At 41.4% G+C, this 23,375-nt stretch overlaps 1 protein-coding gene across 2 annotated transcripts in view; it reads right to left on the minus strand.

Moving 5' to 3' along the window:
• SATB2 (SATB homeobox 2) overlaps window positions 1–23,375 on the minus strand; it is a 189,427-nt gene that overhangs the window by 102,331 nt on the left and 63,721 nt on the right. For both annotated transcript variants that reach the window (XM_004772180.3, XM_004772181.3), the window contains 2 exons: window positions 5,377–5,503; window positions 4,081–4,204 (listed from right to left, as the gene is read on the minus strand). In XM_004772180.3, coding sequence (XP_004772237.1) covers window positions 4,081–4,204; window positions 5,377–5,503 — 251 coding nt within the window. The remainder of the gene's footprint in view (window positions 1–4,080; window positions 4,205–5,376; window positions 5,504–23,375) is intronic.

Genomic DNA, 23,375 nt, shown 5'->3' on the forward strand with positions numbered 1-23,375 from the left:
CCACACTTGAGTAAGGAAATACCTCGTATGGTTTGGTTTGGAGAGAAAAAGGAAGAACTGTTTCAAAACAGTTTGTTTACTCCTGAACGGTGTCTATCTTACATAGTCCAGTAAGTTACTTTTCCTTTTTTTTTTTAAGATTTTATTTATTTATTTGAGAGAGAGAGAGTGAGAGAGAGCATGAGAAGGGAGAAGGTCAGAGGGAGAAGCAGACGCCCCATAGAGCTGGGAGCCCAATGCGGGACTCGATCCCAGGACTCCGGGATCATGACCTGAGCCGCAGTCGCTTAACCAACTGAGTGAGCCACCCAGGTGCCTGCTACTTCCCCTGTTGAAGTAAGTAGTACTCTTCTTCCTAGGCTGAAAGCTGCACTCCTCTCTCATCATCCGCATGGCAAAACGCCTGACTCCTAACTGGGACCCTGCTGATGTTGGTGGAATACACTGTTCAAGTACTATTTCACCATTTCAGCACAAAGTGCATTCCTTTTCACATTATGTAGGTTGAACCTAAAAAATGCATGCCCCTGGCCTATGACAACCACAAACAAAATAGGTGAACTTATCCCCACAGTGAAATGCAATCTAGTTATGCGACTGAAGGGACTAGTCGAGAGCGTGTAGGGGTAATAGCTGTAGGATTAATGCTGGGGCCCACAGGACATGTCCATGCTCACTGAGGACTACCCCGCAAAGATTTTCCATAATCACACAGCACACCAGAAGCCTAAATCAAATCTCCCCCAAATTGAAGTAATAGGACTGAGCCCCGTTTGATTGAAAATGTAACAGGCTTCGACCACCAAATTACTGTATTCACTGTTTCTAGTTCAAAACATTCTAGGGCTGCCAAGAAGCCATAAACATAATAAAACTTTACAGTTTATAGCACTTTCTAAAACATTTTTAGACTTAATTCATTAAACATATTACCATGGTGGTTCTCGACCAAGAGTGATTTACTCCCCTCCTAGGACATTTGGCAATGTGTGGAGACATTCTGGTTGTCACAGCTGGGCACAAGGGGGATGGTAGCATGCTACTGGCAACCAGTGGGTAGAGGCCCCTGCTACTTATCCTACAATACCCAGGACAGCCTTCCTGCACCTCCAATCTGCACCATCAGACTATCTGATTCCCAAGAGATAAATAAGGCCAAGCTGAGCAACTCCTGCATCAGAGTAACAACGACTTCCAAGACATACACGGTGCCGCATGCTGACAAAGTAATGATCGAGTGGCGGCCGATCGAGTGAGGAGAACCCGCAGGCGCACTGACAACGGGCTGTGAGATGCACTACGACAGGGGTGTGTACGAGAGGCTCCCAAGGGCAGAAGCAGCAACTGCTTAGACCAGGAGGCCAGGGTATGTCCCCAGCAGTGACTTGCCAACTGGAATGTGCAAGACAACTTCATCAAGCAGAAGCTACCCCTGCATGCTGGCATGAGAAATCGCAAATGCATGAGAAATCGCAAATGCAAAAGCAAGCATCAGTCACCGGCATTGTACACGGGGCTACGGAAGCCGGAGAGGAACACGGTGTGTCTCCCTGGAAGGCCAGTCTCATGTGAACAGGTAGAGTAATTTCTTTGGCATTTTTTAAAAATATCAAAAATACAAGTATATGGAGTAGAATATAAATTTTGCACGATTTTTAAAAAATAACACAAGAAGTTGCGTTGTTAGACTTCTAATGCTGAAGGAACCAGTTAGGTTGCTCCCACCCTCGGGAATATTTTGGTGACATCTGAGCAATGGCAAATGTTCAAAAATAATTAACTCCAGGTGTCTGGAGCACATAGAGGATGCAGGAAAAAGGAAGAAGGTGGTGGCTCTGGTGAGAAATCAGGCTGGACAGTATCATCTTAACAATTCTTAGAGGCCGTGTCAGCAGTGGGCACCTCCTTCTGGCTGGGCAGGAGCCGTCACTGGAAGCTTGGAGAGAAGGAAATGGCAAGATCTTGGTGTTGGGAAAGCCAGAGACAGGAAAAAGGTTAGGGTTATGAGGCAGATACGAAGACAGAATCCACAGGATCAAACTTGGGAGTGATGGAAAAGAAACATTTTTAGGCTGAGCAGCCGGGGGAGCCAGTAATGAGAATAGAAAATGGGGGAGAAAGAGGTTTTTATAGTAGGGGTAAAGGTGATCCCATTCAAGCCTCAAGACAACCCTGAAAATTATATGAAACATGTACAGTCATGCCCAGTTTCCAGAGGAATTCAGTGAGGCCCCAGAAGTAGATGGGCTTGCCCGGCATCACACATCCAACAAAAGAGAAGAAAGATGGCGGCCCGGGCTCTCAGCTCCCGATCTGGGTTCTTTCCACTAACGTCGTCTCTAGCCGCATGTTACGGTTGTAACTAACACTGATGATCACAATAGATCAGTTGTGACCAAATTCTCATTGGCTGTTAAGAGCGTTGGATACAGTTCCAAATTGGTGATATTAAGTTAGGAGCTTGTCTACTTCCAAGCACAGCCCATTTTGACTTCCGGGTAAATCCAAGAGACAATCACTTGTGACTGACTGTGAAATTCAGGACAAATGATTTCATTTTTTCCCCCTAAACTGTTATTTATCAATCCCTGCATATGGTCAGAATAATTTAAAAATCTTATTTTTAGAACTTCAAAAGCAATCACCCTGGAAGAAATCAAAATCTAGCAACAGGTGTTAGCACCTACACACCCACCTACACAGAGGAACTGAAATGGCCCAGGTGCAAGCTGTATGATCAACAGCAGGGCCCCGACTGATGGCCAAAAGACACCTGTGTTCCTTCCTAACCAGCTACCGCTACGTGAGCGCATGCCTTCTTGACTGTTTGGGAGCAAAAACATGAATAGCATGCTTTATCTCAGAGGATTTTAAAGTCCAAAACATGCTCCATGACACACATCAGAAATACTCAGTTCACACCAACAATATCATGTCTCTGTATTAATAGCTGATACTATTAATGGAGCGTCATTGTATGCCAGGCACCAGACCAAGAACTTATGTGATTTATCTCATTTACTCCTCCTATTACTCTCCTGGTTTTACTGACAAAGAACAAGGCTCGTAGAAGTGAGGTCATGGAGGCCTGAAAGCCATATCTAACTGATCCCAGAATTCATGCTCTTAACCACCAGGCTTCCTGCTTCCCCCAAAGACTCTATTATCCTAGAACATAGCTCAGGGCACATCGGGTTTCTATGGTTCTTGTCACCTTCCCTTGAACTTGACAGACATGTAATTAGTCCATTGTCTTAAATCAAGTGTAGCAACTCACAGAGGAAGTGGATTTCCATTCATAGCTTGAAACAATGTCAACCTGAGTTCATGTCCTAGCGGTCCTAAACCACTGATCCTAGCCACCAAAATATTACCTCCTCATTAGAAAAAGTGGATCCCTCACCCATGAACATGGAAAAGGCAGCCCTTTCCCACTCTTATTCTCCTGTCTACCTCTTCTTTTTGTGGCTTGTATGAGTTTCTCACGAGTTCATTAAAAATGGACTATCGCTTCTTCTCAGGATCAACTTTCACACACAGTATACCCACTGCAGAATTTATACAAATGTCGACGATGTAAAGATCCTGTCTCCTTGCTGGCAAGGGAAATGTTCGATAAACAAGTAAAAAATAATTAAGATGGGCCTGACACGGTTGACTCCTCCCACTGACCATGTAAAGGGATGGTCTGGAGCCTGAGACTTTGCCGGGGAGATCCGAATCTCAACTTGCCCCGGAGCCTCCTGAGTAAGCTTAGGATGGTAAAGTGCTTCCCTGAGTCCTGATTTCTTGATCTGTAAAATAGAGACCCTGGAGCCTACCTCCTGTGGTATACATGAGAGGTTAAGGACTGCAAATGTGAAACGTTTTAATACCTGCTCATGGCATCAAAGCCCTCGGTAAGTGAGAACTTCCACTCCACGACAGAAAGCACCACAACCTCTGCATTTCTCCCCACTGAAGTGTGGTGTAACTAAACTAAAAGACAGAAGACAGCTCTCTGAGCAGGACTGCCGCTCCTCCCTCACCGCCCATCAGCGGCTTTCTAGGTTCCCCCGAACCCCACTCGGGTATACTGACCTGGGAGAGAGGGCATTCTTTGGCTAATGTGCTCTGGTTCATCTCTTTGAGCAGTTCCTTTAAGGCATTGCGGACTGTGGCGTGGTTCCACTGCTCCGCAGGCAAGTCTTCCAGCTTCGAACAACTGGGAAAACAGGACAAGAATGAACAAGGCGCAAAGCTGAACGGAGGGCCCTGGCTGCAGAGGGTACAGAGCGCGACCGTCATGCCGGCCCCTCTGCCAGCAGGGGGACAACTGCTGAAGTTCCGGCTCCAGGGCGGGCCCTGGATGAGGGAAAGGGAGCGAAACTGCTTCTCCAGGATGCACCCAGAGCCCAACTCGGCTCCTTTAAGATTGTTTTCACACTCGCCGAAGAATAGTCACTTCAGAATTGCTAATAATTTAAAATATGGTTTTTCCAGTTTGTTGATGAAAATACCAAGGCAATGTGATTATAAACTTCCACTGTATGAGTTTAATTACTGGACACCCCTAAGGTTTAATGCAGACAAGCGGTCCATTAAAATTCAAGGCATGAAGGTCTACTCTTCACTCTCCCAGAACAATTCGGAGCATTGTCTTCCTAACCCAGAGTAACTTTTGGGAGAGGACACTAAAGCCTTCCTAGACAAGGATGGGGATGTTGGGGGCCTACGAAGGTGCCAATTCTCCAACATGAGCAAATTCAAAACCCTAACACTAAGGAAAAGCATTTCTTAAATCCCATGACTTACAGGCACTTTACACCACAAGACACTGCAGAGAACTAGATGCTTTGGAAGCATAACTTGTCCTGGATGCTGTACCTGAAAAGAACCATGTCCCGAACCTCTGCAGGCCACACAGTGTGCTCCCCTAAGGCAGCCACCAGAAAGGGAAGAAAAAGATGCCCGGTGCCAGCACCTTCCCGGTAAGCCTGCTACCCAGGGACAGAACTCAGCCCTCAAAACACACACCTGAAAACAGCAGAAGTGTTTATTCTTCAAATAGTATGTTAAGCATTTAAACAGAGAACCCATTAAATTAGGGGCTGTGGAAAGTTCCCCTTTAAGGGCCACAGATTTTTAATGATTTATCAAGCTCCCCCCTAGGTTCCCACTTCACTGCTTCTGAAAACAAAACATAAAACAGTTGGAATGTGGAGGACAAAGATGCCTGGTGAAGTGTCCCTCCTTGCCTGCTCTCTCTCCCCTGTTTTTTTTCTTTTTCATCTCATCCAACGTCTAGAAAACAAAGGACATGCCAGTGTCGGCAGCAACTCTGACGGACGGAGTAGCTGGGCGCGTAAGGAAGGGCCTAGGTCCAGAGACACCCACCTTTGTAACTGGATTTTCAGTGTCACAACATGGTAGACGTCCTGCAGCATGTCGGCCACGGTGGCGTCGGGCGCGTCTGTCACATAGCTGAGGGGGAGAGGGTTCCACCTGCCCAGCTTGATGATTCCTGCAGCGAGAAGAAAAACACTGTCAACACATTTCTGCTATTTATTAAACTCTCTCCTTGTTTGCTCAGTGTTCAGGAGGTCATTCAATAGTCAACATTCAAGGCCCACTCAGAAAATATTTTACAACCCAGTGCAATAACCTATTTCTTTCTGGCTGACAGCTGAGTTAACGATACAGGAAGATGGGAATGAAAGGGATGAGGTTTAATCACGGACAATCAGTTCTTTTATGTTTTCCTGTTTCTTAAATTACTTAGAAAACCATACGGATACTTCCTTCCCCCAAAGTCTTGTTTCACATTCTAACTTAAGACTGATGCTAAATATACTGGACTGCTGATTTCATAGATTAAAAAAAAAAAAAAAAGCAAGCCTTAAGTAAATATAAGATTTGGTTTTGAATTGTACAAGAAAATTCCTGTGTGTGGGCTCAGCACACACACAGTCACATCCTGACTGTGGTGTGATCCCCAGTGCAAACAGCATTTGGAGCTGATGAAGCAGTTCGAGTTCATTTCCAGATTCGTGTTTCACAAGGCAGGGGGGTTATTTTCCAATGGCACAATGACTGACCACAGATCAGAAATAGCAGAGATGCCTTCGACTTCCTTTTTTAAATTGTATTCCTCTGCTCTTTTTAGAGTGACAATGGCACCATTTCGCTGTGGGTTTCCTGCTGCACATGGTAAACGTGCATGACAACGGAGAGAATAAAAATCCTGGTCAAACTTGGGCTACGAAGAGCAGTGACTTTAGGAATACCCCTGTGACAAGAAGATTTGTGAGACAGTTTCAGCAACACGTGCTGAAAGTGCGAACTTGTTCATTAGATGAACCCATCTTATCTGGCGCATAAGGGCACATTTAACACTGATGAAGAAGAATAAAGAAAAACCCATTCGAAAACACACTGTAACACCATTTTTATTCGTAGGTAATGAAAAACCCAACGGTCCCCAAGATGGCCGAAACTGTCACACCTAAGAAACAGCTGTTTTAGTGAAAAGAAAAGGAACAGAATCTCTTTTTGGACGATACAGTTGAGTCCAACCGCACTGTTCTTTCAAAATATTTTTTATCATCAAAGAGAGAGAACACCTGTACACCCAAGTGAACTTCTAAAAGCTTTGCAAAATAATGCCTTGTGGCCGTGGAGTAGAACTCCAGTGACAGGAAATGAACTTTCTGGTCAGGGCACGTCCTGTCCAAGATGAAATAAATGAATGCGCAATGCTTGACATAATGCTTGAAAACAGGGAATAAACAGAACAAAAATATTAAAATGATGCACTGTTTCAGTATTAAGATCTAACAATCTGGTGCTGAATATGCCGCAGTATAAATAGCGCCTGGACCCCGATCCAGTAAAGCAAAAACAGCTCTCATTCATAGCACCGTATGTCTCCAGCTCGGGCTCCGTAAGTCACATTCCACTTGCCAAGAAAAGCTGTTTTCTTGTGGGGATAGTTTTGCTAACGTTCTCTCTCATGACAATGAAAAGTGCACAGCAACGCGGCATAAAGTAGCCAGGAAATGAGCATCCAGGGCCCACCGGGCAGCCGCCGTGAGACGCCGGGTCAGCGGCTTGGCGTCTTTGACTCCTCCCGACATTTCAAAATTACTTAAAAAGATGACATATAACGTGTCTAACGTATTTCCTTTTTTTTTTAAATCACTACATAATTTTAAATTCCTTCTAAAAAATCACTATCCCGATAGCCTGTAAGTTGAGTATCAATCAACCATATTCTAAAGACGTGGTATATTTCATTGTAAGAGATTGGAAAGAGGGAAAAATGGAGTCAGCAATGGCCCCCTGTGACAGTCAAGGAGAAGAAGCCGACTGTGTCGGTCGTTCTGGTGACTAAGAACACAAAGGTGGGGGCACCTGGTGGCTCAGTGGGTTAAGCCTTAGTCTTTGGCTCGGGTCATGATCTCAGGGTCCTGGGATCAAGCCCGGCATCGGGCTCTCTGCTCAGCAGGGAGCCTGCTTCCCCATCACTCTCTGCCTGCCTCTCTGCCTACTTGTGACCTCTCGCTCTCTGACAAATAAATAAATAAAATCTTTAAAAGAAAACAAAACCAAAAAAAAAAAGAATACAAAGGTGACATGAAGCCCACGATTCGGGCTGACGGCCGAGCACAAAGCTAGAGAAGGTTCCTCCATGCTGCTGTGAGTGTGTCACTGTTCATTCCTTTTTATTGCTGAGTAGTGCTCCGCTGTGAGAACAGACACAACGGAGTCACACACAAGAGAATATCTCTGTATGACACAAGATACAAGAACAGGCAAGACTACAGGGCTAATCTATGGGGTCTGAAGTCAGAAAGTGGTTACCTCCAGGCAGCAGGGGCAACTGACTAGAAAGAAACATAAGAAGATTTTCTTGCTTTGGCTGCTGGTTGCATGGGCATAACAACTGTCAAGTTCATCAGATGCAACACTTAATATGCACACATTTTACTGTGCACAAATTGTACCTCAATACAAAAAAGGGTTTGGGGGAGGGAACTCTGCAGGAAATGGCAAACAAATGGCTCGACTGGAAATAGTCATCTCCACTTGGAAAATTCTCTCCCCACCTTGATGAGCTTGAAGGAGACTTGTCTGGGCTGCAATGAGACACACACAGGTGTCCTCACAACACTCCATACCTCCACAGGGAGCAGCTGCTACAGGTTGGTTTCTCCATCTTGGAAGAGAGCTGCTGACACGTGCTATTTTCAGGCGATGGGAAGCAGCGTGTGCTTTTTCTTTTTCACACCATATTGAATAACATGCATGGTCCTGGGAGTCACTTTCTTTGCTCGACACTCTCCCGGGCTCTGAGTGCAGGATTTGCTAGCACAGCTATGTCTAGAAGGCCGCTCTCCTCCAGCAGGCAGGGACATGGCATAACTCTTTCTTAAAAACCTTTCCTTCCAAACAGGGTCTTTGTCTAAAGTATGAACCCTCCTTTGGAAATACATCCCTTGGGATCAATCTTCCTTTCCCAACACCAAATAGACAGAAATATTACTCTGGTTAAAAATCAAATGTTAACTGAGGAGCTCAAGCTGGGAAGCACTATCACACGGTGACTAAGAACGCAGGCTTCCAAGTGACACTGCTCTGTTCACACCCTGGTTCCTCCGCCTACTGTGACAGGTCCTGGATCTCTCCATACCTCAATCCTTTCTCTATAAAATGGAACAATAAAAGTATTGACCTCATTGGAATACTGTGCAGAGTAAGTGTAAAGCCCTTAGTACAGAGCCTGGATATAATGAATCTCAACAATTAGCTGTTTACAGCAATAATTTGACATTCTTAATGCTTCTTTATAAAAAGACATAGTCGACTTATGACTCGATTTTTTTTCTTTTTTTTTTAATGACTTCATTATCTTTTGATCTTTAATTGGGTCATGTGCCTGTAAAAGGCCTTCCTTATTTTAAATCAGAAAGGCAGACTGAGCCTCAGTCAGTCCCTCCCTCTCCTCCCCCTGCCACCGCCTCCTCCCCACTCATCTCTTCCATCCTTGCCCCTCGGTGTCTCCTTTCCTCTCACCTACAAGTGGGTTCAGATCTCCCCTACTTTAAAGGAACAAAAACATGACAACAGTCTCGCTCCCTTCAGTCTCGCATGCTCCTGCACCACCAGAGGTATACCAGAAGTTCATGCCCAATTCTCCATCAGACTTTCACCACCTAGATATTTATTTTTCAACTCTTTCCAAGAGGAAATGGAGGTTCAGAAAGGTTGCCTTGCCTTGAGTGGTCCTACCAAGGCGATGACTAAACCCAGATTCACTTCAAATACTATGCCCTCAGTCTCCTCAGTACCCCGTCAGTCACAGGGGTTCAAGTGAGAAGCACAGAAGACTGGAAAAGAGCCTGACTCCATCTCTGAGAGGCCCTGAATGCCCGACTCAGAAGCACACTGGGTCAGAGGGGAGGGGCGAGGCCTGGAGTCAAAGAGCAGCCTTCTCTGCTTGTTAGCTGCGAGACTTTGACGGAATTGCGTCTCTCTCCAAGTCTCTGTTTCCATTATCTGTATGATGGGGATAAAAGCAATGTCTACCCTGGGCGGGGGGGGTCACGAGGCTTTGAATGAGAATGAGAATCGAATGCTAGAACTGACCCACAGTGAATGCTCAGTAAACATTGGGGGGAAGTAGGTCCTTGGGAGTGTTTTAGTGTAGACGTAACACCACCAAAGCAAAGTGATAGGAAGGTTCATCGACAGCAAATACAGGTGTATTAAACGAAGGCAACCGTCTAAGGGGGCGATAGAGCTGAGCAATCCAGACGGATGTGTCTAAATACAACTATTAATAGCCTCTTCCATGCTCCCTCCACGGAAGGATAGAGACCCCACCCGATGCTACAGTGTGGTCAAGGAACACGAAGAAAGAACAGGCTATGGGCCTGCTGGGGATATCTGACTTGCTGTGCTGGAGAAACCTCAATGAAAACAGCCTATCTGTAAGTATACGCACAGAATTTTCAGCCCTCATACTTTGTGAGTAGGCTTTACAACCCCTATGTGAAAAGTGAAAACTAATGATTACATTAGGTAGTACTACCTACACACACACATACCCCTCCAGCCCAGCCAGGCACACAGTAAATGCTCAATAAATGACAGTTCCTATTTCTTCCCTGAATACACTTCACACTCTTACTGTGAAGCACTGATGCCCAACATTCATTTCTAGAAATAGTACACATTCTTCAAATTCTCCCTGAAAATAATTCCAACACTGATCAGCCCAGCCTTTTCTCTCCATGGCATCACAGCAAATATTCTTGGTCAGTCTGTGTATCTTACAAAGAACTTACTTTATCACAATACCCTTTTATGTTACTTTACAGTTTGTGAAGCGTTTTTTGGTTTTTTGTGGGTTTTTTCTCCCCAAAGCATTGGCTCATCCTCAGGAGGACAGCAAGGGGTAAGTATTATACCTGGAAGCGAGCTGAAGCCCTTTCAAGCACATCAGATGATGAAAGCCAGGCAAGTCTTCTAGCTACTGGACCAAAAACTCTCCTCAGCTCTGCTCATGTGTCAGTGCTCAACCACACGATGGGCCTCTGGAGAGCTTGGTCACGGTTCATCCACAGTCACACATCAGACAAGGTCTTGATATTTAAACAACGAAATATACGAGACCGAACAGGTAACAGGCCCAAGAGACTGAAAAGCCAGCTACACTTGAGACTTCTCGAGAAAAAAACGATCTCTCACAACAGTGCCATTTCAGACATAAACATTTCCCAAATCGTCTTCCCTCTTTCCAAGGAAATTATCATCTGCAAACATTTACAAAACGCCTTGTGCTGAGGATTATTACAGATGCAGTTTCAAGGTCTCTGAGTCACAAATTATGGGACTTTATTTGGGGTTTTAAATTCATAAAAATGTTAACATGATTGAATCGAGCACAATATAAATAAAATTGTTTCTATCCAGACAAATCTGTTTGCTAAAATACAAAGGACCTATATGCATTCTTTGTGTAATGCCTTTAGACCAAATAACAAAATGTGATTGTAGGTAAATTCCTCATTACTGACATAAAATTAGGTTGGGAGTGGAGGCAATTTTTGTCTAAAGTTAAAAAGACACAGTAATGGAAACCAGTTTTTTACTCTCTCAATGCAGTATTCTGCCAGAGTCAAAGAGTTGATATATCACAAAAAGAAATCTCAAGAAAGAGGTTTGTGTTCATTGTTTGTTATTTCTAATCGTTTGTAACCTATCTCAAGGAAATCAAATATTCTTCTCAGTAGATATAGAATTCATATCATTAGTATTATTTACCTCTATTTAGTATAATTAACCTCTCATGAAATTGCACAGTATAGTTCATCAATATTTGATTCAAGTTTTTAGAAAGCCAATCATTTTGGGGGATAAAATAAAATGTGATAATACAATATAATCAATAAAGTAGGAAGACTGTATTAAGCACTAATAATCCATTCGTTCAACAAATTTTTCTTTTGTTTCTCTAGCACAATTCACTAAGATGCAAAGAAAACCCTTAGACACACTCTCCCTTGTAATTACGGAGCTCACAAACGAGTAGAGAAGCTTATTACTAACACATGTATCTACATAGCTAAGTAAAAGCACTCCTAAAAGAAACCAAAATGACAGCATTGACCCCCTGTGCCTCAAAAATGAGAAATGTTTTCTTCACGAAGACCTGCAACAGACGGCCTGGGAAGTATGTGAGAATAATTCTCACTGTTTGCCGAGGCATATAGATACATACTGATAAAATAGGTACAATACTGGGTGTACTATAGAATAAAGCCCACAAATCAATCTGTAAGACAGATACAGGAAGCTAGCAAGATATCAGCAGTACTCTTACAACACAGCTCAATAAATAATTTTCTTTTATTCCAGGTGCAGTTCAACATTAATTTTCAAAGCAAAGTGAAAACCTAGCCTGGGTGAGGGGGAACCGAGACAAAGGCCGGGGTTTATATACCTCATAACTCCCTGCAAAAGATCTTAGCAAAGGAGTATCAATAAAAACCCCAACCTCGGAACTAAGCCTTGGGGCTTCTGGTTCACAGTATTATTTCTGCAATACACCAAGTGCTGACGGGGCCCCTCGTAGAAACGGGAGAACTCATGACGTTGATTGCATCAGTTTATCCTCCTCAGTGGCCGCGTCCCTACGGGATAGCATATAATTTTCTGTTGTTCAGCTATGCTTTGTTAAAGAAATTAAAAACTGTCTGTCCCATATAATAAGAACATAGAATTATTTATCCATAAATCAGTTCACATGAAATCACTACCCAGCAGTACATAATAACTCAGCCTGGGTTTCTAACCTGGGCCTGACTGTGGCCCAGGTGGTATATGTGGTATATCATCAAACTGTAGCAGCATAAAGGCATAAATTGTAGTTATTATTGTTAAACCTGGGGTGGGAGTGACTTCTCGATGAGGGAAGAGAAAAGAAGCCAAACAGAGATGGTTTCTGAAGTATCCCGGTCTTCCTCAATGCGCCGCTCACCCATACCCCAAGAACACTTCATGAGACTCTCCCACACCTGCTTTGATTGTAAAGACTGTGTTTCAAATGTTTTGCGTTGGGGTAAAGGCAAATAGAAAGTGAAATCACATTCTTCTGGCATTTTACATTATTCAGGTGCCATGATAACTTAGGTGAATTAATGAAACCATAAAACACAATTGTCTGGGAACCTACAATACGCTTAATCCTGTGTTTGTAACAATACAAAAGAAATCAACAGACAAAAATAAATAATTCAGTGATTCAGAATACACGTTGAGGCCATACTGCTGTATAAATTAATCTAAAAATCAATAGACATACACACCACACTGAATGCTCAGCTGCAACAATTCAAGTATTTTTGAAAAAACACAAAGTGCCTTTTTTTAAAAATTCTTTAAGAACATTAACTTTTATTCTTTTTTTTTTAGGATTTTATTTATTTATTTGACAGACAGAGATCCTACGTAGGGAGAGCAGCAGGCAGAGAGAGAGAGAGGGAAGCAGGCTCCCTGCTGAGTAGAGAGCCCGATGTGGGGCTCGATCCCAGGACCCTGAGATCATGACCTGAGCCGAAGGCAGAGGTTTTAACCCACTGAGCCACCCAGGTGCCCCCATTAACTTTTATTCTTAAATAATATCTGTATCTTTCAGGAGATAGTATTATCAGGAACAGCACTAGCATTAAAAACCTGAAATATGAGGCTCCTGGCTGGCTCAGTCAGTGGAGCATGGGACTCTTGATGTCGGGGCCATGAATTCAAGCCCCACTTAAAAAAAAACCCGAAATGTGAATTTCAGAGTACTTTCTGAATAAACTATACTGAGATATAGCTGTCTACCAATCTTTTCTGGAGCTGATCACCCCCTTGTGCTACAGAAACACTCTATTTAAAAAATACATACAGTACCATTTGGTGCCTTGTAATTCTATACACGGTTTTTACATTTTCAGCATAAAGATTTTGTCTCATGTAATAGATGCTGCTTCACATTTGGGAAACGTTATGTTATAACCCTGACTTTTATTAGATTATTTAATATAAGCACTAAGTAACTAGACTAAATTAATAAAGACCCTATTAAAAAAAAAAAAACAGAGAGAACAAAATTATTCCACAAATTAAATAAAACTTTCTGAAGTTTGTATTTTAAAAACCTTTATTTAATTTTCAAAATTCCAATTCTTCTGAAAAACAGCCAAAATATTGGTCAGGATATAAAAAAAATATGGTTGGCATTTAGTTATTTGTTTCATAAGAGCGCCATTCAAAACTATTACATGGGGAAAGAGGACAAATGAGAAAGAAAAGTGTTATGAGAAATTATTTGGGATCAGTTCTAAGCTTCTGACACTGGTTAAAAATTATTTCATCTGGTATACATTTTCTTATTATTGTTCTCAATTTAATCACTATCTAAAGAGTTTCAAATTAAAGGATTAATTTTGGCAGGTAACACAAACAAACTTCTCCCTTTTTTCCTCCTTTCTATTCAGAAATACATTTACATAAAGAGATTTCCCTGTAGCATTTGTCCCCCTAAAATATCTTCAATAATCAAAGACACAAGGGAAAAAGTATACTCTTTTAAACATACTTTGCTACATTCTAGCAGATGCTATTCATAACTTATGTTTAGCCAGGGTTTCTGCATCCTCTGGGGTAAGAAGTATCCACTGAAGATCTAAAAATACAGTTGCTGCACATATTTCCCATCCTAATTAATTACATGTATTCTTTTCAGACAGGAACACCAATGCTGCAGTAAGTTTTCCTGATGGCCTAGCTTTCCAGGTACATACTCCACCACTGGGCTCAAGACCCTTGGAAACCCTATCAGCTGCATGCTCCCAATTATATATTCCAGAATTGTCCCTCAGGCATATTCTGTTTCCTATAATTTAAGGTTACATAATATCTGATCTTAAGGGCAATATTATGATGGCATGTTGATTATCAAAGAAAATGTGGCCATATAATATGCAGGCAAAAAGTATACTCATTAATGTTGTACATTTTTATTCATGTGCCAACTAATCTGATTTCACAGTAATTTGTTAAGAAACTACAATACATGGAAGTAAATATGGCTATAACTATTACAAAATGGCAACTGCTTTTGGTTTGGAGGCGTTTTGTTTTGTTCCGTTTTGTTTTGTTTTGCTTTGGGTTCCTTGAAGAAATTTGAATAATTTTTGCTTTCAATACATCTTCATACAGACTCTACCATTACATCCAATAATGTCCATGGTTTACCAGTTTCAGAATGCTCCCCCTGAAAGAAGTTTTGAAAATTCCTTGATTTCCATTTTTGGGGGAAATGTCCAGCAAACCACACTTCTAAATATGGCACTACCATTTTGATGGCTATGATACAGAAGCCAAAGGTCCGATACATAGGTGCCTGGTCATTGGGCAAATGTTTTTGAATTAAAACAAAGGTAGATCTGTAGCACAACATACATGGTGATGAATAATGACAAGAGTCTGTCTTAGCACCCTAAAATATTCAGCCATTTTAGAAAAATGCCATAAGAATCCATGGGAAACTGAACTGTGATGGACACCTAGCCATCATTCCTGACAAGATGTCTCGTTATCCCATGGTAGCTGGGCCAAGCAGCTGGAGATGATCTGGAGGACTGGTGAAGGTCAGAAAGGATTATCTGCCACCCTGACCCCCATTTCCAGGACTTTGCAGTTTAGTGAGGACTGTAATGTTGAGAGTGGTCAGATGAAGTGAATGGGTTCCAAGTTTATCTCTAGAGCAGTTGTGAGCGCTACCCTGACTTCTGGAACATAAATCTCCAGGGGTAGATCCCAGGAGATGCTAAGGATCAACCATGTTTGAAAAGCACTGCCCAAGATGTCCAGTAAAAAAATGAGGACCTGCAGTAGGGAAAAAAAAAAAAAATCAATCCTCTGACTTTCACTAGAAAGGCAAAAAGACCACAAGGATCCTAGGTTCCTTTTTTCCCACTCACCAGCAAATATTCTCATTTATCAAGTACAAAAAGTGAAGAGAAAGGAGAAAGTTATGGCATGTGAGAAGAAAAATGGGGTCAGGAGTCCATTGTAAGTATTTCTTTTTGAATTTGCAGGATTCGACAGGGCGCCTGGGTGGCTCAGTTGGTTAAGCAACTGCCTTTGGCTAGGGTCATGATCCCAGCATCCTGGGATGGAGCCCGGCATTGGGCTTCTTGCTCGCCGGGGAGCCGGCTTCTCCCTCTCCCTCTACCTACTACTCTGCCTGCTTGTGCTCTCTCTCTCCTTCTCTATCAGACAGATAAATAAAATATTTAAGAAAAATAATAAATAAATAAATTTGCAGGATTTGGCATAGGCCGAATAGGTAAAAGCAGGAAAAAAATGGTTCCCCATACAAACATAAACTCTGAATCTCTTTACTTTATATAGACTATATACCACCGGAAAGCAAGGGCCATGTCATTAACTGCTTTATACAACACTAGCTACAGCCCCATAAACATAAGGAGACCTAAAATTGTGTGTGTGTGTGTGTGTGTGTGTGTGACAGTCATGTAACAAGAGAGCCACTTCGCCTGGAAGAGCGGCAGACCAAGAATCGGGATATTCAGGGTTGGCCTTAGATATGCCCCCGTCAGTTGTAGCTCGCACCTACAGACAACCCATTAATTTCTCGGAGCCCCTAATTTCTCATCCATAAAATGGGGATTTAAAAGCAAGAACAATAAAAACACAGTCACCAATAACAACAACAACAAAAAATGCCCTTGTCTGCCTCACAAAATGTTAATTATAATAAAAGATGAGCTAAACACTCAAAATTATCAAGTGTAGTATAAACACACGCTGGTATCCATGAATTGTTAAGTTAATACGAAAGAGGTAAGCTTTGCATTTTCTTAGAATGCTTTTAAGGGAAAGTTTCCTTTACTTAAGCAAAAACATGAATCTTCTAAAATGTCACTGGCTACCATGGCAAGTCATCTGGCATAATGAAAAGAATCTGGGGGCAAATCACTTAATCTCTCTGAGATTTTACCTTTTCCCCTCTGTAGGAAAGACTGCAGTCTTTCCTACATCTCACCACCTGCCTTACATTGCAAAGCATCTCGGAGATGGATGGATGTATAGATGAAACGTAGGAAGGCAGGTGGGTAGGAAGCCAGGAGGAAAAGGGCTATGGGGAGGGAAGGAGAGTGAGCCACTGCAGACTCTGCCCCGGGAGTACTAGCTTACTCTGCAGGTTCACCTGAAGTTCCCTACCAAGTCTCTGTCCTCAGCCTCCTGCTAGCCCCCAAGAAGCAGAAAAATGAGCTCCTACCCTCTTAGCACCTTGGATATCCAGGAAGACGAGCACAAGAGATACTCTAGACAGCTACTGAAGGCACAAACAAAGAAAGGCCTGAGGGGCTAAAATCCTCAAATCAAACTTTCTCATGGAATCCATGCCACCCCCAGAGACTTATTGATGATCTCCCCCCTTGTAGCTCTGACATTCTAAATCAAAATACTACCCGAATACTTTGGGGCCCAGTAATGGTGGCTTTGATTACTGTCATTTTAAACACACATTAAGCCTTCAAAACTGTGAAAATAAACTCAACATTGAATTGGTGGGCTGATTTTTCTTTCATTAAAATTCTACTTTTCTATTAAAAAAATGGCAAGCACCCAGCTTTTTGTTTCTCAGGGAGGGCTCATTTTTAAACTTTCAAAGTATAGTAAACAACTTCTAAATTCAGGATAATTGAAGATCTGCCAGTTGATGAACAAAACAACAATGACTTTCATATCAACCAAAAAAGGGAACGTGGCTCAATCAGGTTTTTTTCTAACCGAATATCGTTTTGCCAACTGTACTTCTCACTAAAATCACAAAAGCTGCAGCCTGCAGACTACTAATGGACCACTACATGAATAAATAGAATTATGATCATCGCCTCTTTACATTAAAATTATTAGCTAAAACTAACTTCCCCAGGGATTCTTTTATGTTAATGAAAGACAGTAACACAACCGTTGGCAAAAGACACTCTTGGATCAATTTTGTACTTCCTTAGACCAAACAGAAGAAATAAATTGTTTATATGCCTCCAAAAATAAGAACTTTCCTCTCCTTGAAGATATATTTGTACAGATCTTCCTCCATTTACAACGGGGTTATGTCCGGGCAAATATATCTTGAGTTGAAAATATTGTAAGTCGAAAATGCATTTAAAACGCCTTGCCTAACAAACCTCCTAGTTCAGCCTAGTCTAGCCCACTGTGAATGTACTCAGAATGCTTACATCAGCCTACAGTTAGGCAAAATCACCTAACACGAAACCTACTTTATAATAATGTTGACTATCTCGTGTGACTTACTGAATACTGTACTGAACATGAAAAACATCACGGCTATCGGGGTATGAACAGTAGTAAGTATGTCAGTTGCTTACTCTGGTGATCGTGGCAGCTGAAGCTTGTGGTCATTTTTAGTTGTTCAATAGTGTATTATTATATTCACCTTATAACTATCCATCAAAAAACCAGGTGTGTAGTTTATGCTTACTGTGGGACTACTACATTAGTACACTAGAAGAAAGTAATTGCCCAAGTTATCCAATTAAATGATTAACCAAATTATCACATTAAATTTGTCACACTAGAAACAAATACTAAGTTATTAGTTTTTAAGTTCTGATAAAACACTTTGCAGTATGATTCACGGTAAGTTAAACTTAAGTTAAATGCTCACAGACATTTATTTATCAATTTGTGGTTCTTACACCCTTGGAAACATCTCAAAACCAGTCATAATCAATCAGGGACTATCTCATTCATCTGAATGCCCTAGCCTTGTAACTGACACTTAGCAGAGGCTAAAAAGAAATGCTTGCATAGTATTGTTGAAACATGATTATGTTCTAAGAACTCTGAATCCAATAAAGATTGCATATTTCTTCCCCAACCACATCTATGTGACATATAGCTTTAGCATTTAATTTGTATTTTTGTCAAGTAAAGTAAAAAAAAATTTGAAGCAAGAGGTTTGCAATTCTTGTCCCTTTTACTGAATTACTTGATGACACAAAATATTGGATCAGGGTGGTACGTGTAATAATGCTTACAATAAACCACAATAAGACTCCTAAACCAAATCTTTCCTTTATCCACGAAGCACTCCATATGAGGCAAACCCATATAAACAAGTTATTATGGTACTGACTATGGGGCACAGTGACTTCTTTTGCTGGCCTCGTCATGATGATGCGGACTAAGTCAAACCGCTTCATTCATTTCTTGCCCCTCTGCTGGCAAGAAATAATTTGGGTTACAAAATGACTTCACACGAGTTATTAACCATGCTAAATATCCAGCAGTTTTCAACATGGGCTTGATTTAGACAATTGACAAACATAACTCTGTTTTCTATAACTCTTTATGCACCCATACCCAGAGATAAAGCCCCAATTCTGTCTTCTTGAATTTCCAGCTCCTGCTTGGTTCCTACAAACCTTTTATTCTTTTCTCACAAAATGCAGTCATTAGTATCAAAATATTTTCTCAAGATCTGCTCTAATAGAGTCATAAGAGATGCTTGAGATTTCCATATTTACTGTCTCTATTATCTTTTTGGAAGACAATTACGGTTTCACTCCAGGGCATTCAAAATAACTGTCGCAATAATCTAAAAACTCCATTGCCCAGAGTGAGTATCCTTATACAAACATTCATTCTGGACAATTTAAGGTATTTGCTTTTACAAATGTAAGGCCTACAGATAGATATGTTTTACAAAAAGCGACAATAACATTTTGTATCTGGAATGCACAGGAAAATGACCTTTCAAAGTCACCACAGCACAAAGTCACAGTCTCTCCAGTCTCGGGAAAGCCCTAAGTCCTCAGGGAGAAGAAGCCAGGAGTGGAGAAAACCCTAAATGCCCAGGCTAGTTTGCCTCTTCTACACTGAGACCCTGCCCAAGTGTAACCTGACCTGTGGTTGTTAGTGAGAATATCACCTCTATTGTTAACTTACTCCCAGCAAACACATCTCTGTTTTAATGGAAAAGAAGATCTAGGTTCACACTAATCAGACCCAATGGAAGGCCATATTAACAATTTGGCAGGTGCCTGAGGGCCATACCTAATCTGCATAAAATGAAGCAGATTGCAACCGCCCTCATCTTTTTTATTTTTAAACTGGTTTTTGAAGCAGAGCATACATAAAATCTCAGAGGGAGAGACAAGGAGATGGTAGTGCATACATTTTCCTTCATGCCTTTTCATTCTTTTGTACAAACCATCTTCCTGAATGGCTATTTACTGATACCAAGATAACAAAATAAAAGGTGCTAGGAAAAGGAGCAGGCAGGGATCACAAATATTATAAAAAAAGAAGAAAAAAAGAAAGAAAGAAAAGAAAAGTCTTATATCTTATAATAGATCTTCACAACCCTCCATAGTATAATTTTAAATCAGTCTGAATTTGAATTTGGTGTTCTTATATTTGGGAAAGACATGCTAAATGGAAATATGCTCCAAATTTGGGAAACGGGCTGCAGCTAACAGAAATTCCAAGACTAATAATTATTTGTAAACTTCTGATCTGTCTAATAGAGAAAAAGTTTATATTAAGTATCACCTTTATCATCTTAACACTGGTTTCTGCTGCTCATAGAATAATTTAAACTGACAGTGCTCTTTGTATCCTAGGAATTTATCATCAAAGTCATTCTGATCAAGACCGCGTGAATCTGAAAAAAACCTAAGCAATAATGAATGGTGGGTAATGCGCGCCACACAAAATCTGGAAAAGAAGAATAAACACACAAAGGTAAGTGTATCAGACAATTTTTCTAAACGGAGTGAACGTCGACATGGAAGTTTCAAGAGAGAGCCATGATGGAATGTTGCTTTTGTTGCTTTAGAAAGACATAGAGAAAAGTGCTTAGCAGGATGCTAGGAGCACAAGGATGTTACAAGAAAATGGTTCTACCTCAGAGAAGCCATATCTTTATCTTAGGTATTGATGTCATTAAGGGCAAAAAATGGGAATGCCAGGTGGTTTTGAGGGAGAAGATAAGAGGATCTTGAAGTTGCTTCACAGGGAAATAAGGAGCCATTGGAGAACATTAAGAAATGATTGAGAGTTATCAATCTGTCAATATCAGCAAAAGGCAGGCACCAGCTTTCCCAGAGCCACGGAATCTAGGTCATAGGAGCCTATTGCATGACCTGGACTGTAGGGGAACCAGACAACTGTTGCATTAGAAAGCAGCGAGGGTGTCTGCTGGCCACGGTGGAAGGAATGACACAATCTGAAGACAGGCAAGACAGAAACTCAGGGATGCTATGGAGTGAAAGTACCGGGTTAGAATCCCAAGACCAACTCACCCAGCTCTCAGTAGTGCCTCTTAGACTCCTCCCTATAAAAAAGCTCACAATGGTCTCCATCTTAAGGACCCTTGAAGGCATTAAACGAGGGGATAGGAATTCAGGTTCTCTGTAAATTCTCAACTGCTAACCAAAAGTAAGTTGCCATTGTTGTTGACATTACAAAGGATAAACACAATGACAAAGAGTTTCAGATGACTGATTTTTTTGCTTAGAATCTTAAGAGTCAGGAGGACTTTATTTTCTTTCTGACAGTAAGAGTGAGATTCCTAAAGAGCTAAGTAAATGTTCTAACACAGTTTGAGTGGTGATGAATAGCCAATCTTTGAACTTTTAAAGAAAAGGATATAGATAAGATTTAACCAAGTTTAAAAAAAAAAAAAATCATGTTTGACCAGGAAAGGACATGTAATTATGGACTCTTAAGAATGGAAGTTATTTTGTAATTCCCTGTATACAGAATAAAAGGACAAAATTCCAGTGACTGCAAAAAACTCACACTTTTAAGTTCTTACTATAAGCTGGACACTTTCTCATTATGGTAATTTTCACAAAAATCTTATGATATAAATAAGAGTGTTTCTGTTTCAGATCAGGCTAGATAACTTGCCTAAGGTCACAAAAACGTTAAATGGAAGATACCTGAAGCCAGGTTTGCATGACCCCAGAGACCATACTCCCAGCTCCCAACCCCTGTATCATGGCACATCTTACCCTTTGGAGATGTGCCTTTTCAGCGTATGAGAGCAAACTCAAACCATCCCTCCAGCAGGGACAGCACTTTTCCGAACCACACCCCTACCCAACTACCATGAAGAATTAATCTCACTGCAGATGTATTTGTCCATGAACCAAATAACTACAGTTCATGTGAAATCTCCTTTCCCCATTAAACTGCAGGCTACTCCACGAAGCCTCCTTTTAGTCATCCCTATAGCTCGAGCACTAAGCTGGGCACCTGGCATAAAACAGGCATCCAATAAACATGCGGTGAATGAATCAGCAGAATTTAAAGGCTCCAAATGGCCACTACCTGGATACCAACCTTTCATGCTATTATTTTTATTAATCTCCTGTATTCATTTACGGAGGGTCAACGATGAGTCACACAGAGTTGCTCTAAGTGTCTTACATCAATACACTGATTTACTCCTCAAATTATATCCATAAAGTAAGAATTATCCCTATTTTAAAGATTAAGAAATAGTAGCAGAAAAAGATCAAGCAACTTGCTGTAGGTGCATAGCTTATAATAATGATAATAAATCTGGGAATTAAGTGCCTATTTGGGGCCAAGCACAATTCTAGGATTTAACATATATTATCTCCTTTGATCTTCACAACAAACTAACAAGGTAGATGTTATCATCACATTTTACAGATGGGAATACCAGGGGACAAAAAGGTTAAGTAGTTTCTCAAGTTACACAGCTAACAAACAGAGAAACCACTATTTAAACTCCGGTTTTTATGACTCCAAAGCCCACATTCTTTCTACTATATCAAGATCCTTTCTACTACATTATGTTGCCGAAATCTTTCTATTTTAAATACCTGAGATAAGCACTTGAGATAAAACAAATCCCTAATAGATTATCTAAATCTAAATTACATTTTTTTAAAAGATTTTATTTATTTATTTGACAGACAGAGATCACAAGCAGGCAGAGAGGCAGGCAGAGACAGAGGGAAGCAGGCTCCAGCTGAGCAGAGAGCCCAATGTGGGGCTCTATCCCAGGACTCTGAGATCATGACCTGAGCCAAAGGCAGAGGCTTAACCCATTGAGCCACCCAGGCGCCCCTAAATTGGTTACATTTAATAAATAGGACCATCAGAATTAAAAATAACACACACGTAGGGAGGAGGTCCAGGAGGGTAGGCCTGATTGAATGTACTGAATCGGTTGTATTTTGTTGGACCCCAAATACCATACATCGCTGTGAACATAAAGAGCTTTACCTTTCAAATGCATCGTTAACTTTTTTCACTCACTCATTTGTTTTAACATTTATGTTGTGTTTACCAGGTACTACAAGTACAGGTGGGTGAACGAGATCAGCCTGGTTCCTACACTCGTGAAACTTAGTCTCTACTCAGTCTAACCAACAAGCAAAGACATCATCAAAAATTTAACAAGTGCTAGGCATGAAAATAATAGGATGCTGTGAGAAAGAATAACCAGGGAATCAGGGAAAGTGGCCCAAGGGATGAAAAGGAACCTGCCTTGTAATGAGTGGTGAAGAGGGTGCTGTGCCCAAGTGGGGGAAAGAATGTGGGACGGCCGTGAAGAAGGGAAGATGGCCTCGGCCGAGTTAAGGCAGCCAGTGGGGCCGCGAGCCGGAATGGAGGGAGGAGGTGGTGAAGGATGGAGGCCGGAACAGATGAGAAAGGCCTTCACGGGTCACAGCAAGTGTTTGGGTTTTGCTCTGAATTACACGAAAAACCAGGTTAGGGTTTTAGAAAGGTAACCAGCAGTGTTC

This window comes from Mustela putorius, unplaced genomic scaffold (genome assembly GCF_011764305.1).
Source record: "Mustela putorius furo isolate JIRA1106 unplaced genomic scaffold, ASM1176430v1.1 tig00000275_pilon_pilon_pilon, whole genome shotgun sequence".
In the NCBI taxonomy this organism is placed as follows: domain Eukaryota; kingdom Metazoa; phylum Chordata; class Mammalia; order Carnivora; family Mustelidae; genus Mustela; species Mustela putorius.